A 12493-nucleotide genomic window follows, 5' to 3' on the forward strand; every position below is an offset into this window, starting at 1 on the left:
ATGACGTCGGCCCGTTCTAGCTGCTACTGCGCGCCCCCGGCGGCGCGCAGCGGCGCGATCAGGGATGAGGCTCGTCCCTCGGACATAGCCCATCACTGATCAAGGTAAACAGCCAATAGAAATTGGCTGTTTACCACGTGATCGGCTGTGTCAATCACAGCCGATCACATGAGCGGCTCCAGCACGAGCCGCTCGTTCTCTCTGCAATGCGCGCCCCCGGGGGCGCGCAGAGCAGCGATCGGGGACGAGGCTCGTCCCTCGGACAGAGTCGATCCCCGATCTAGGTAAAGAGCCAATGAAATTGGCTCTTTACCACGTGACCGGCTGTGTCCAATCACAGCCGGTCACAAATGTCAACAGAGAACACGGTAACTAGCTGTCACCGTGTTCTCCTCCTCACACACTGATCCTGTGTGAGGAGGAGATTGTGGTAACAGCTAGTTACCAAGTACAGTGCACCCCAAACACACTGATTGCCCCCCCCCCAATAAAGAGTACCTGTCACTAGCCCATCAAAGTACCCGAGTACCTGTCATCAGGTACTCAGATGACAGGTACTCGGGTACTCTGATGGGCTGGTGACAGGTATTCGGGTACTCTGATGACAGGTACTCAGGTACTCTGATGACGGATACTCTGATGACAGGTACTCGGGTACTCTGATGACAGGTACTCGGGTACTCTGATGACGGGTACTCGGGTACTCTGATGACGGGTACTCGGGTACTCTGATGACGGGTACTCGGGTACTCTGATGACAGGTACTCGGGTACTCTGATGACAGGTACTCGGGTACTCTGATGACAGGTACTCGGGTACTCTGATGACGGGTACTCGGGTACTCTGATGACGGGTACTCGGGTACTCTGATGACGGGTACTCGGGTACTCTGATGACGGGTACTCGGGTACTCTGATGACAGGTACTCGGGTACTCTGATGACAGGTACTCGGGTACTCTGATGACAGGTACTCGGGTACTCTGATGACAGGTACTCGGGTACTCTGATGACAGGTACTCGGGTACTCTGATGACAGGTACTCGGGTACTCTGATGACAGGTACTCAGGTACTTTGAGTACCTGTCAACGGAGTACCCGTCATCAGAGTACCTGAGTACCTGTCACCTACCCATCAGAGTACCCGAGTACCTTCCACCTGCTCATCAGAGTACCTGACGCCTGAAGTACCCAAGTACTTGCCGCCTGCTCATCAGTACCCATCACTACTCATCAGTACTCATCAGTACCTATCACCTATCAGTACTGATCATCAGTACCCATCAGTACAGTATCACCTATCACCTATCAGTCAGTGAGTACTACTCATCAGTACCTATCACCTGCCTGTCACCTGCCCATCAGAGTACCCGAGTACCTGTCACCTGCCTATCGGAGTACCCGAGTACCTGCCACCTGCTCATCAGTACCAGAGTACCTGTCACCTGCCCAACAAAGTACCCGAGTACCTGTCACCCTTCATACAGCCACCATGTCCAAGTCCAAAAAGGTTTATATACGTCGTCCGTTTAAACCTAAATACCGGTGTTATGGCAGCAGATAGCTGCCATAACCCTGGTATTTTTTTAAACGGTGGACGGTTGGCTTTCCGATAAGGGTGGTCCCAGCGGCGGATTCGCCGTGGGATCACCCTTCCGGGATGGCGGAAGAGGCGCCCCCCCCCCTCCCGACGCGTTCCGGTCCTTTTCCCCGCTTACCGGACCCGCCGGCAGAGGGGAAAACGATCCGGTCCCGAATCCTCACAGACAGGATGTCGAGTGAGGGCAAGCTTGCCCTCACTTGACTCTATGGTCTTGGAGGACCGGAGCTACGGAAAATGTTGTTGCCTAGCAACCGGTTTAAAGGTCCTTTTTTTTTTTTTTTTTCATTTTATATTATAATTATTTTTTTTTTTTTTTTTTTTCTATCTTTTAGTGTACTTGTGAGATCTGAGGACTTTTTGACCCCAGATCTCACAAAAAAGAGGTCCTGTCGTGCCTATTTCTATTACGAGGAATATTTACATTTCTTTTAATAGAAATAAAAATGATCAATTTTTTTTTTTTTTTTTAAACAGTGTAAAAATAAAAAATAATAAATAAAATAAATAGTAAAAAAAAAAAAAAAAAAAAATTAAAGTGCCCTGTCCCCGTTAGCTCGCGCGCAGAAGCGAACGCATACAGAAACCCCGCCCACATATGTAAACGGTGTTCAAACCACACATGTGAGGTATCGCCGCGATCGTTAGAGCAAGGGGAATAATTTGAGCCCTAGACCTCCTCTGTAACTCAAAGATGGCAACCTGTAGAAATTTTTAAATTGTCGCCTATGGGGATTTTTAAGTACCAAAGTTTGTCACCATTCCGTGAGCGTGCGCAATTTTGAAACATGACATGTTGGGTATCTATTTACTCGGCTTAACATTATCTTTCACATTATGGAAAAAAATTGGGCTAACTTTACTGGTTTCTTATTTTTTAATTAAAAAAAGTGAATTTTTTCCAAAAAAATTGCGTTTGGAAGACCGCTACGCAAATACGGTGTGATAAAAAATATTGCAATAATCTCCATTTTATTCTCTAGGGTCTCTGCTAAAAAAAAATATATAATGTTTGGGGGTTCTAAGCAGTTTTCTAGCAAAACAACTGATTTTAGCTTGTAAACACCAAATGTCAAAAATAGGCCTAGGCAAGTGGCTAGGATGCATGATGATGCTCCTTGGATGTTCGGCCCCTCTATATGGCTAGGCTGTGAAAAAGTCTCACACATGTGGTATTGCCATACTCAGGAGGAGTGGCAGAATGTATTTTGGGGTGTCATTTTTGCTGTGTACATGCTATGTGTTAGGAATATCCTATAAATTGACAACTTTGTGTAAAAAAAAAAAGTTTTCATTTTTTTCCCACATTTTCCAAAAACCTGTGGAAAAAAATGATATGTTCAAACGACCCATTATGCCTCATAGAATATACGTTGGAGTGTTTGCTTTCCAAAATGGGGTCATTTTGTGGACTTTTCCATTGTATTGGTGCTCTAGGGCCTTGAAAAGTGTGATAGGTAGTAAGAAAGTTTTATGTGTATTTATGCTCCTAGAACGCCTGAATGTGCTTCTTGGACGTGGAGTCTCTTTTTGTGGCCAGGCTGTGTAAAAGTCTCACACATGTGGTATCGCCATACTCGGAAGGAGTAGCAGAATGTATTTTTGGGTGTAATTTTTGCTGTGTACATGCTATGTGTTAGAAATAGCTTATAAATTGACAACTTTGTGGGAAAAAAAAGAAAAAAAAAATTTTTTCTTCATTTTCCCAAGAATTGTGGGAAAAAATTACAACTTCAAAAAACTCACCATGCCTCTTACTAAATACCTTGGACTGTCTACTTTACAAAAAGGGGTCATTTGGGCGGTATTTGTACTGTCCTGACATTTCAGGGCCTCAAGAAAGGAGATAGGCAGTCAGTACATCTGGTGTGATCAATTTTCAGTAATTGGTACCATAGCTTCTAGACTCAATAACTTTCACACAGACTAAATAATATACACTAATTTGGGTTAATTTTACCAGAGACATGTAGCAGTATACATTTTGGCCCAAATGTATGAAGAAAAATTTATTTTTTGCAAAATTTCATAATTGAAACTAAAAAAAAGTGTTTTTTTTTCAAAATTTTTGCTCTTTTTTTGCATATATCACGAAAAAAAAAAACCCCAGTTGTGATCAAATACCACCAAAAGAAAGCTCTATTTGTGTGAAAAAAATGATAAAAATTTTGTTTGGTTATAGTGTAGCATGACTGAGCAATTGTCATTCAAAGTGTGAGAGTGCTGAAAGCTGAAAATTGGTCTGGGCAGGAAGGGTGTCAAACTGCTCTGTATGGAAGCGGTTAAATGAAAATCATACACTCGTATCGTATGAGAACAACTTTTGTGTTTATCCCTTCAGATAATTTAGCATGAACTGTTGTAAACCGCTCTCGAAAGCTGTGTATCAATGATCGGATTATCATATGATCGCTTCATAAGAGGTATTTTACGTCTTTTTTTTTTGATTGTGTGTACGAAGCTTATTCAGAACACAGCTTTACATCCTTCCTTTGTTCCTGTGCCCTGACAGACAAAAGGTTTTTATTTAAATTCAGAACTTTTGAAGAGATGTAGAAAAAGAGAAGACTTACGTAGGAGGTTTGCTCATCTCTGTATCATCTGAGGCTATTCACTTCACTGGGTATATGTAAGGGTTTACAACCACTTTAAAAGCTAGATGCTGGTTTACGCTTAGGTTACTAGTAAAAGGGTCTTGCAAACTGGTTGCTAGTGGAGTAGGGATAGGACAAGTGAAAAATGGATTTTTGTAAAATCTTACCGTAAAATCCTTTTCTCTTAGCTCATTGACAGACGTAGTCCTCGGTGATACACCACCTTCGGGTTATGTTGCCTCCACAGGAGCAGGACTAGACAGGAAATTAAAAAGCTCTGGCCACACCCTAGGGGCAGTCCCAGAGGGTATATCCTCTCTCTCTCTGCCTCAGCAAATCAGTTATGTGAAAAAGCAGTCTTTAGAGATTTTAACCCAACCCAACTCAAAAACAGAGGGGCGGGGACTACGTCTGTCAATGAGCTAAGAGAAAAGGATTTTACGGTAAGATTTTACAAAAATCCATTTTTCTCTAGCGCTCATTGACAGACGTAGTCCTCGGTGATACACCACCTTCGGGACGTCCCAGAGCAGTATCACAACTGAGGGGTGGGAAAATGGAAATCAAATCCCAATCTAGAAGGCCCAACCGGTGCCAACTAGAAGTTTACAATGCTCATCCTAAATGATGAGACTCAACAAAAAAGAGAAAAATTTTTTTTTTTTTTTTTTCAAACAGAAAAAAACCCTCGAGGTAGACCACCGGTCTCCTCAAATTGCGGCCTGCAAAACCTTGCGGCCAAATGAGGCATCCGCCGATGCCGTCACATCAATTTTATAGAATTTTGTAAAGGTATGTACCGACGACCAGGTGGCCGCCTTACATACCTGGACCACTGACGCCTGATGGCGAAAGGCCCAGGAAGTACTGAGCGCTCGAGTGGAGTGCGCCCTAACAGGGAACGGAGGACTCTGGCCCTTAATAGAATAAGCCTGTACCACCGTTTGTCTAATCCATTTGGCAATGGTCGCGGCAGATGCAGGCAAACCCTTTCTGGGGCCATCCGTGATCACAAAAAGTGAATCCGTCTTACGGAATGATTCCGTAGCTTTCAGGTATACAATAAACCCCCCTCCATTGCGGGGGTTACGTTCCAGACCCAGCCGCGAAAAGTGAAATTCCGCGAAATAGAAAAACCCTATTAAAATGCATTGTAGGCATGATTTTTTTACTGTCACTGTACGTGTAGAAGCATTTTAAGGTCTTTAAACACACTTTTAAAATAATAGAAACTCATTTAAACACATAAAAGATACTTCGAGACAGAGCAAGAGCTATTAAAAACACAAAAATCTTTCATTTTTAATGATTTATATAGTAAAATAACATTACAAAAAAAAAACCGCGAATTACCGGGACCGCAAAAACTGAACCGCGATGTAGCGGGGGATTACTGTACCCTGATTGCCCGAACCACATCTAAGGAATGCAACGCATGTTCCCGATGATGCTTGGGCTGAGGACACAAGGAAGGTAGTACAATATCTTCATTCAGATGAAAATCTGAAACCACCTTAGGAAGAAAAGATGGCTTAGGATGAAGTACTACCTTATCCCTATGAATCACTAGGTATGGGGACTGGCATGATAATGCAGCCAGTTCTGACACCCTGCGAGCAGAAGTAATAGCCACCAAGAAGGCCACCTTCTGGGATAAAGTAAGCAAGGGAATCTCCCTGATGTTTTCAAAGGGAGGTTTCTGTAGAACCGACAAAACCAAATTAAGATCCCAGGGCGGTAAGGGCGCGCGGACTGGAGGAGCCAGGTGCCGCACCCCCTGGATGAAATTCCGCACCAAGGACTTGGTAGCTAAAGGTTTCTGAAAGAAGATTGCTAATGCTGAAACTTGACCCTTGATGGTGCTCAAGGCTAGCTTCTGCTCAACCCCTTGTTGCAAAAAGGCCAATATTCGAGTCACCGAATAGGTACGTGGAAGAAATCCTAAAGATTCGCACCACGCAATATAAGTCTTCCATGCGTGATAATAGACCTTGCTGGAAGTCGCTTTCCTTGCTTTAATAAGGGTAGGAATGACTGAAGTAGACAAACCTCTGTCCTTCAGTACTTGGGTCTCAATGGCCAGGCCATTAAACCCAGCGACTGTAAAGCATGATGGTAAATTGGTCCTTGAGACCACAGACACTCCCTGAGACGAAGTTCCCACGGAACGTCTGCGACTAGCATGTCCAAGTCGGCCAGGCCGGCTTGAGGAGGCCAGCCTAGAATTTCTAGGACCACTGGCGCTGATAGAATCTGAACCAGGCGTCCCTAGAGGTATCTGGCCCTGACCATCCGAGAAAGTCTGGTCCTTTTCTGTTCCCACACATTTATCAGATACCTGATTGTTATCAGGAAGGGTGATCTTTTCTGGTTGAACCTCAGGGACCGAAGTCACCCGACTAGAGGCTACTTGGCCTATCTGGTCAACCAGATCCGATTCCTGTGAGGTATAGGGACTAATCTTAGGAAAAGGTAAAGGAAAAGATCTATTCAGGGAACGGTAACTACCGCTTCCTGTAGTACTTAAATGTTGGAAGGGAAGAATCGCACCGGTAGTAGTGGTTGATGCTCGATCTAATGTCCTGAATACCGGTGAAAATGTCCCCCCACCCTGAAACCGGGTGGGGGCGCACCTTCAGGCTGTGTACTCCTTTGCTTCGGGTTTGGCTGGGTTGGTCCTCTGCTTGTCCGACCAGCCCTTCTTGAACCCTCCTGGAGGAGTCTTGCCTTTCCCGCTAGTACCAGCCGGGCGCCCTTTATGGGCGGTAAAGAAAGGTCCTCGCTTGTTGCGAGGTCCCTTAGCTTTAGCAGCCTGTGGCAAAAAAGTGCTCTTGCCCCCAGTGGCATCCTTGAGGATTTCGTCTAGGTTGGCCCCAAATAGACGATTCCCCTGAAAAGGGAGATTTGTCAAGGTCTTTTTGGAACCTAGGTCAGCTGACCAGCATTTTAACCACAGCACACGTCTGAGGATCACCGCTGACATAGATGCATGCCCTAATAAGGGAGTGGTGTCCAAGGCTGCGTCACAGATAAACTGTAGCCCTTGTATAATCTGTTCGATCAAATCAGATGTCTCCTGGGGAATATCTTTTCCCCTAAGGTCTTGGCGTACCATTTTCGCCCATTCCGTAAGTGTCTGGGAAACTAGACCAATAACAATTACTGGTCTAAATGCTGACCCTATCAGAGAGAAGATGGTGCGGGACTCTGCTTCCATCTTTCGATCCACCGGATCCTTAAAGGACGAAGTGTCCTCCACTGGGATAACCGTGGCTTTATTCAGCCTGGAAATAGGTGGATCCACCACTGGTGGTACCGTCCATTTCTTAATGATGGATTCCTCAAACGGATAGCGTCTAGCAATACGCTTGGAAATAGTAAAGGTACGTTTAGAATGCTCCCATTCTCCTTTAATCTGATTACCGAAACATTTGGGTACAGGAAAAACCTTCACCGTTTTGATGGGCTTATTAGTACCAAAAGGAATCTCTGTTTCAGTTGCCTCTGCCGGTAAAGCCTCAAGTTTTAAGGTTTCCTGCACTGCCACAACTAGTGCGTCCACCAATGCTTCTTCCTGAATTATAGCAGGAGAAGAAGCGTCCTCCTCACTGTCTGAGGGGGCTTTACCTGGGATAACAGCCTTTGCAGAGGAACCTGCAACTGCAGTGACCATCTCTGAGTCAGAGGTGTCAGATAGTATAGGGGTAGGCGGGGGTCGCTTCCTTGACCCCCGTCCCTGACAGGCCGCCTCCACCCGAGCCACCATAGACTCCAAAATTGCTGTAAATGACTCTACACTCTGTGCACCGGCGGGTCCCGTGGCCCCCTCGAGGGAAACAGGTGGGGGAATATGTGTGGCAGGGTCCATGAAAATTCCAGTCACTTCCTGGATAATATAATTCAAAAATAAAAAAACTTCTTTTTTTTTTTTTTCAGACCCCCAGCGCCACAAAAAGCCCCTTAGTGTAGAGAGAGAGAGAGAGAGAGATAGATAGAGAGATAGATAGAGAGATAGATAGAGAGATAGATAGAGAGATAGATAGAGAGATAGATAGAGAGATAGATAGAGAGATAGAGAGAGAGATAGAGAGAGAGATAGATAGATAGAGAGATAGATAGAGAGATAGATAGAGAGATAGATAGAGAGATAGATAGAGAGATAGATAGAGAGATAGATAGAGAGATAGATAGAGAGATAGATAGAGAGAGATAGAGAGAGATAGAGAGAGATAGAGAGAGAGAGAGAGAGAGAGAGAGAGAGAGAGAGAGAGAGAGAGAGAGAGAGAGAGAGAGACCCCCAGGCTCACCACTTGATGCTCAGAGTTTAACTGCAACAGGTTACAGCGCTGTCTTGACAAACAGGAAGTCTTTTGGCTGGCTGCCCAGGAAGAAAGGAGGCGGCTCCGCCCCTCTGCACGCCTTCCGGCGCCTCCCCTAGCTCCACGAGGTGTTTGGATCACCTCAAACATGGCCGCCCCCATGCTGGAGACACGAGGCTACGCCAAAATGGCGGCTCGTGCGATCCAGCAAAAAAAATGGCGGCGGCCTGTACTGAATAGCGGTGTGCTGCAGGGCACACAACACTCTCTCTGCATGGGGATTTTGGCGTGGTTGGCGGTACCGGCCCTGGCGGACCGCATGGCCATTCGGGAGGCCTGCTAATAGCTGGCGATCTGATTAGGAAGGCAGTCTACATGTCCGTGGCTTCTGACTGGTAGGTAGCTTATTCTTATCACCGTAAGATTCCCAGAATGCCACAGATTATAATCTTTTTAACATGTATACAATTAGATTGTTAGCTCCCAAACCAAGCCTCCTGGCTTTTTGCACATAAAATCACACTCAAAGTAGGAGGATCTGTGTCACTTATAGGATAGAGGGGGACTATCTTACCATACAGAGAGGGGCCCGCGTTCACCACAAGACCCGTCAGGGGAAAAGGGGGAACATACTACTCACCATACCGGAACCAGGCGGGCACCAACTCCTGACAGTACCCCTCTCCACCGGGGCGGGAGGGCCGTCGACCGATATGGACGCCGTGACTCATGGTCTTTGGCGTTTCAGCGAGACGTTTAACTCGCGGGGTCAGTCCTTTAATGGGACTTTGTCGCGGCCGACCCAGCGCGGAGCTATGGCCTGCACGCGCTCGTAGGCTGAACTGGGGTGACCACCGGATCTCAACATCCAGCCCGTCGCCCAGTTCAGCTTCTTGCTTGAAGATCTCACAGGAACACTGGAGAAAAAAAGCTGTCTAAAAAATCCTTTAAGAAAAAAATCTTGCCAGGACCTAAGATCCCAGCAAGGTATCTAGGTCCTTACTCCTAACTAGACAGAAAATAACTGATTTGCTGAGGCAGAGAGAGAGAGGATATACCCTCTGGGACTGCCCCTAGGGTGTGGCCAGAGCTTTTTAATTTCCTGTCTAGTCCTGCTCCTGTGGAGGCAACATAACCCGAAGGTGGTGTATCACCGAGGACTACGTCTGTCAATGAGCGCTAGAGAAAGTCCTTTTTACTGGTACCCCAAGAATAAAAAAGCATTTAACCCATGCAGTGCAGGAAAAGCCAATCTGCAAGGAAAGGTTTGTTTTCCCTGCAATTCAGCTTTAAAGCGGTAGTATACTCAAAAAAAAAAAAAAAAACCCTGCAAGAAAGGCATAATGAGCTAGTATGCATCGCATACTAGCTCATTATGAAATACCTTAAAACGAAGCCCCGACACGGATCCCCGGACACCGCTGTGGGAGCGGACATGATCCCTTGGTGTCTCTTCCGGGTTCCGTGGCTCCAGTGCCTTGAGTGGCGGAGCCGCGATGACGTCACTCCCTCGAATGCGCGCGGGGGATTAACTTTCCGGCAAGGAACTCTGAAGGTCTGCTGGAGCTTCAGAGCGCATGCGCCGCTAGCGTCAGCGGCTGCATGCAGTGCAAATATCTCCTAAACCGTGTAGGTTTAGGCGATAATTGTACCTACAGGTAAGCCTTATTATAGGCTTACCTGTAAGTAAAAGTCACAAAAATCGGTATACTACCGCTTTAACCACTTAAGCCCCGGAAGATTTTACCCCCTTCCTGACCAGGGCCTATTTTGCGATTCGGCACGGCGTGACTTTAACGGACGATTGCACGGTCGTGCAAAGCTGTACCCCAATGAAATTGACGTCCTTTCACACAAACAGAGCTTTCTTTTGGTGGTATTTGATCACCTGTGCGATTTTTTGATCATGCGCTATAAACAAAAAAAGAGCGACAATTTTGCAAAAATAACAATATTTTTCACATTTTTTTTTTATATGAAATTTCCCCCCCCCCCCCCCAAAAAAAAAATGTAAAAATCTAAATTTTTTTAAACATTTTAGGCCAATTTGTTTTCTGCTACATATGTTTGGTAAAAAAAAAAAAAAAAAAAAAAATCGCAAAAAGCGTATTTTGATTGGTTTGCGCAAAGGTTATTGCGTTTACTAACTAAAGGGAAAGATTGTCATTTTTATTGTTTTTTTTTTTTTTTAACGAGTAATGGCGATCTGCGATTTTTTTTTTTGCGGGACTGCGACATTGCGGCGGACAGATCGGACCCTTGACTGATATTTTTGACACTTTTGGGTGTACCAGTGACATTACTACAGTAATCAGTGCTATACATATGCACTGTTAATGTAAAAATGACACTGGCAGGGAAGGGGTTAACTTTTTCGGAGAAGGAGGGGTTAAGTGTGTCCCTAGGGGCGTGCTTCTAACTGTGATTGGATGTGGCTTTTCATGTAACAGCAGAGATCTATGGTCCTACATAGCAGAACTGTATGATTTCTGCTGTTACAAAGGGGAGAAAGACAGGCGGCTTTGTTTACATTAGCCGCCTGCTTTTCTCCCGGTGTAACCGACGATCGCGTTTGCTCCCTAGAGCCTCACAGGCTAGCGACGTAGTACTACAACACTTTGCCTGTGAGGGGGTGACTGCCGACGTAAATAGTCGTTAGGCAGTCGGCAAGTGGTTAAGGTAGTGGCAAAATACAATTTGTTGTTGCTGGAAAAGAGAACATAAAAGGAAACCAAAAACTCTGGTACTTCTAAATCAATAAAGATCGGTTTTATGTACAACACAAAATAACAAAAGCTTGAGCTCACCATCAGCATGCAGAAATCTGGTAGGTGACCAGTCATTCCAAATACAGTGGTCTTCAAATATTTCTCATGGCCAGCAAGGTCTATAAAAGTAATGATCTTTGAAGACTTCTCACATATCTTGGTCCATTCCAGACTACCTCCATGACTGTCTGGTTTGTTTACAACATGTCCATGGCTATCAAAGCCTAAGATGTCATTGCCCACACTGCTTGTGCGGCCCGACTCAATCTCATGCTTGTGCCGAAAGAGTTTCTGTCTTGCAAAACCACGGCCATTGTCGAGTTCTCCATGTGTCAGAACGCCTAAAAGTGTACTCTTCCCAGCGTCCACATTGCCAACGACAGCCACCCTACAACAGAACACAGTACAAAATATAACTTTTTTTGGGTACTTATACTATTCACAGAACATAGCTATAAATACATCAGGAAGGGAAGAAATCTTACTAAAAGCGCAAGTCTGCAAGTATAGATAAAATACCTATCTATCATTACAGAAATCTATTGCGCTCCAAACTCTCTGTAGAAAACACTGCCTCTGCTGCATTGAAACCCCAAGCAGTGTAGTAAGCCAGAGTGGATTGGATTTAAAAATCAGGATTAAAGCGGAGTTCCACCCAAAAGTGGAACTTCCGCTCTTTTGTTTCCTCCCCCCCTCCAGTGCCACATTTGGCACCTTTCAGGGGGGAGGAAACTTCCGTGATACTGCGCCGTCCTTCGGAAGTTCGGCCCCCTCCTCTGCCGCCGAGCCAATAGGAATGCGCATGCGCACTAGGGTCCCGCTCATGAAGCCGCGAGGCTTCACTGCCGGGTACCCTTACCGGCAATGGCGGCGGCAGCATCCGACAGCCGATTGACTCCAGGACAGTCCTAATATTAAAAGTCAGCAGCTACAGTATGTGTAGCTGCTGATTTAATTTTTGGAGACGGTGGCGGGGGAAGCGGAACTCCGCTTTAAAATCACTAGTAAAAAGGCTTGATTTAAAAATCATAAAATTTTTCATGTTATGCAGCGGGTCATCCTCTGTCCTACTGTTGGCTCACCGACTGTCCCATTCACTTTAATGGGACGGCTGGTGATGCGGCTGTGACAACAAAGCAAGGAATGTGGCAGGAGCAGGTGAGTGGATGCCTGCTAACAGGCGCTACCATGATGGATCTGAAATGACAGGTGCT

At 45.6% G+C, this 12493-nt stretch overlaps 1 protein-coding gene across 1 annotated transcript in view; it reads right to left on the minus strand.

Annotated features, from left to right (window-relative positions):
- GTPBP1 (GTP binding protein 1) overlaps positions 1–12493 on the minus strand; it is a 119780-nt gene that overhangs the window by 67072 nt on the left and 40215 nt on the right. The window contains exon 4 of the mRNA XM_082266120.1: positions 11319–11667. Coding sequence (XP_082122246.1) covers positions 11319–11667 — 349 coding nt within the window. The remainder of the gene's footprint in view (positions 1–11318; positions 11668–12493) is intronic.

The sequence above is a fragment of the Pelophylax lessonae genome (assembly GCF_965119305.1).
Source record: "Pelophylax lessonae genome assembly, chromosome: 8".
Taxonomy (NCBI): Eukaryota; Metazoa; Chordata; class Amphibia; order Anura; family Ranidae; genus Pelophylax; species Pelophylax lessonae.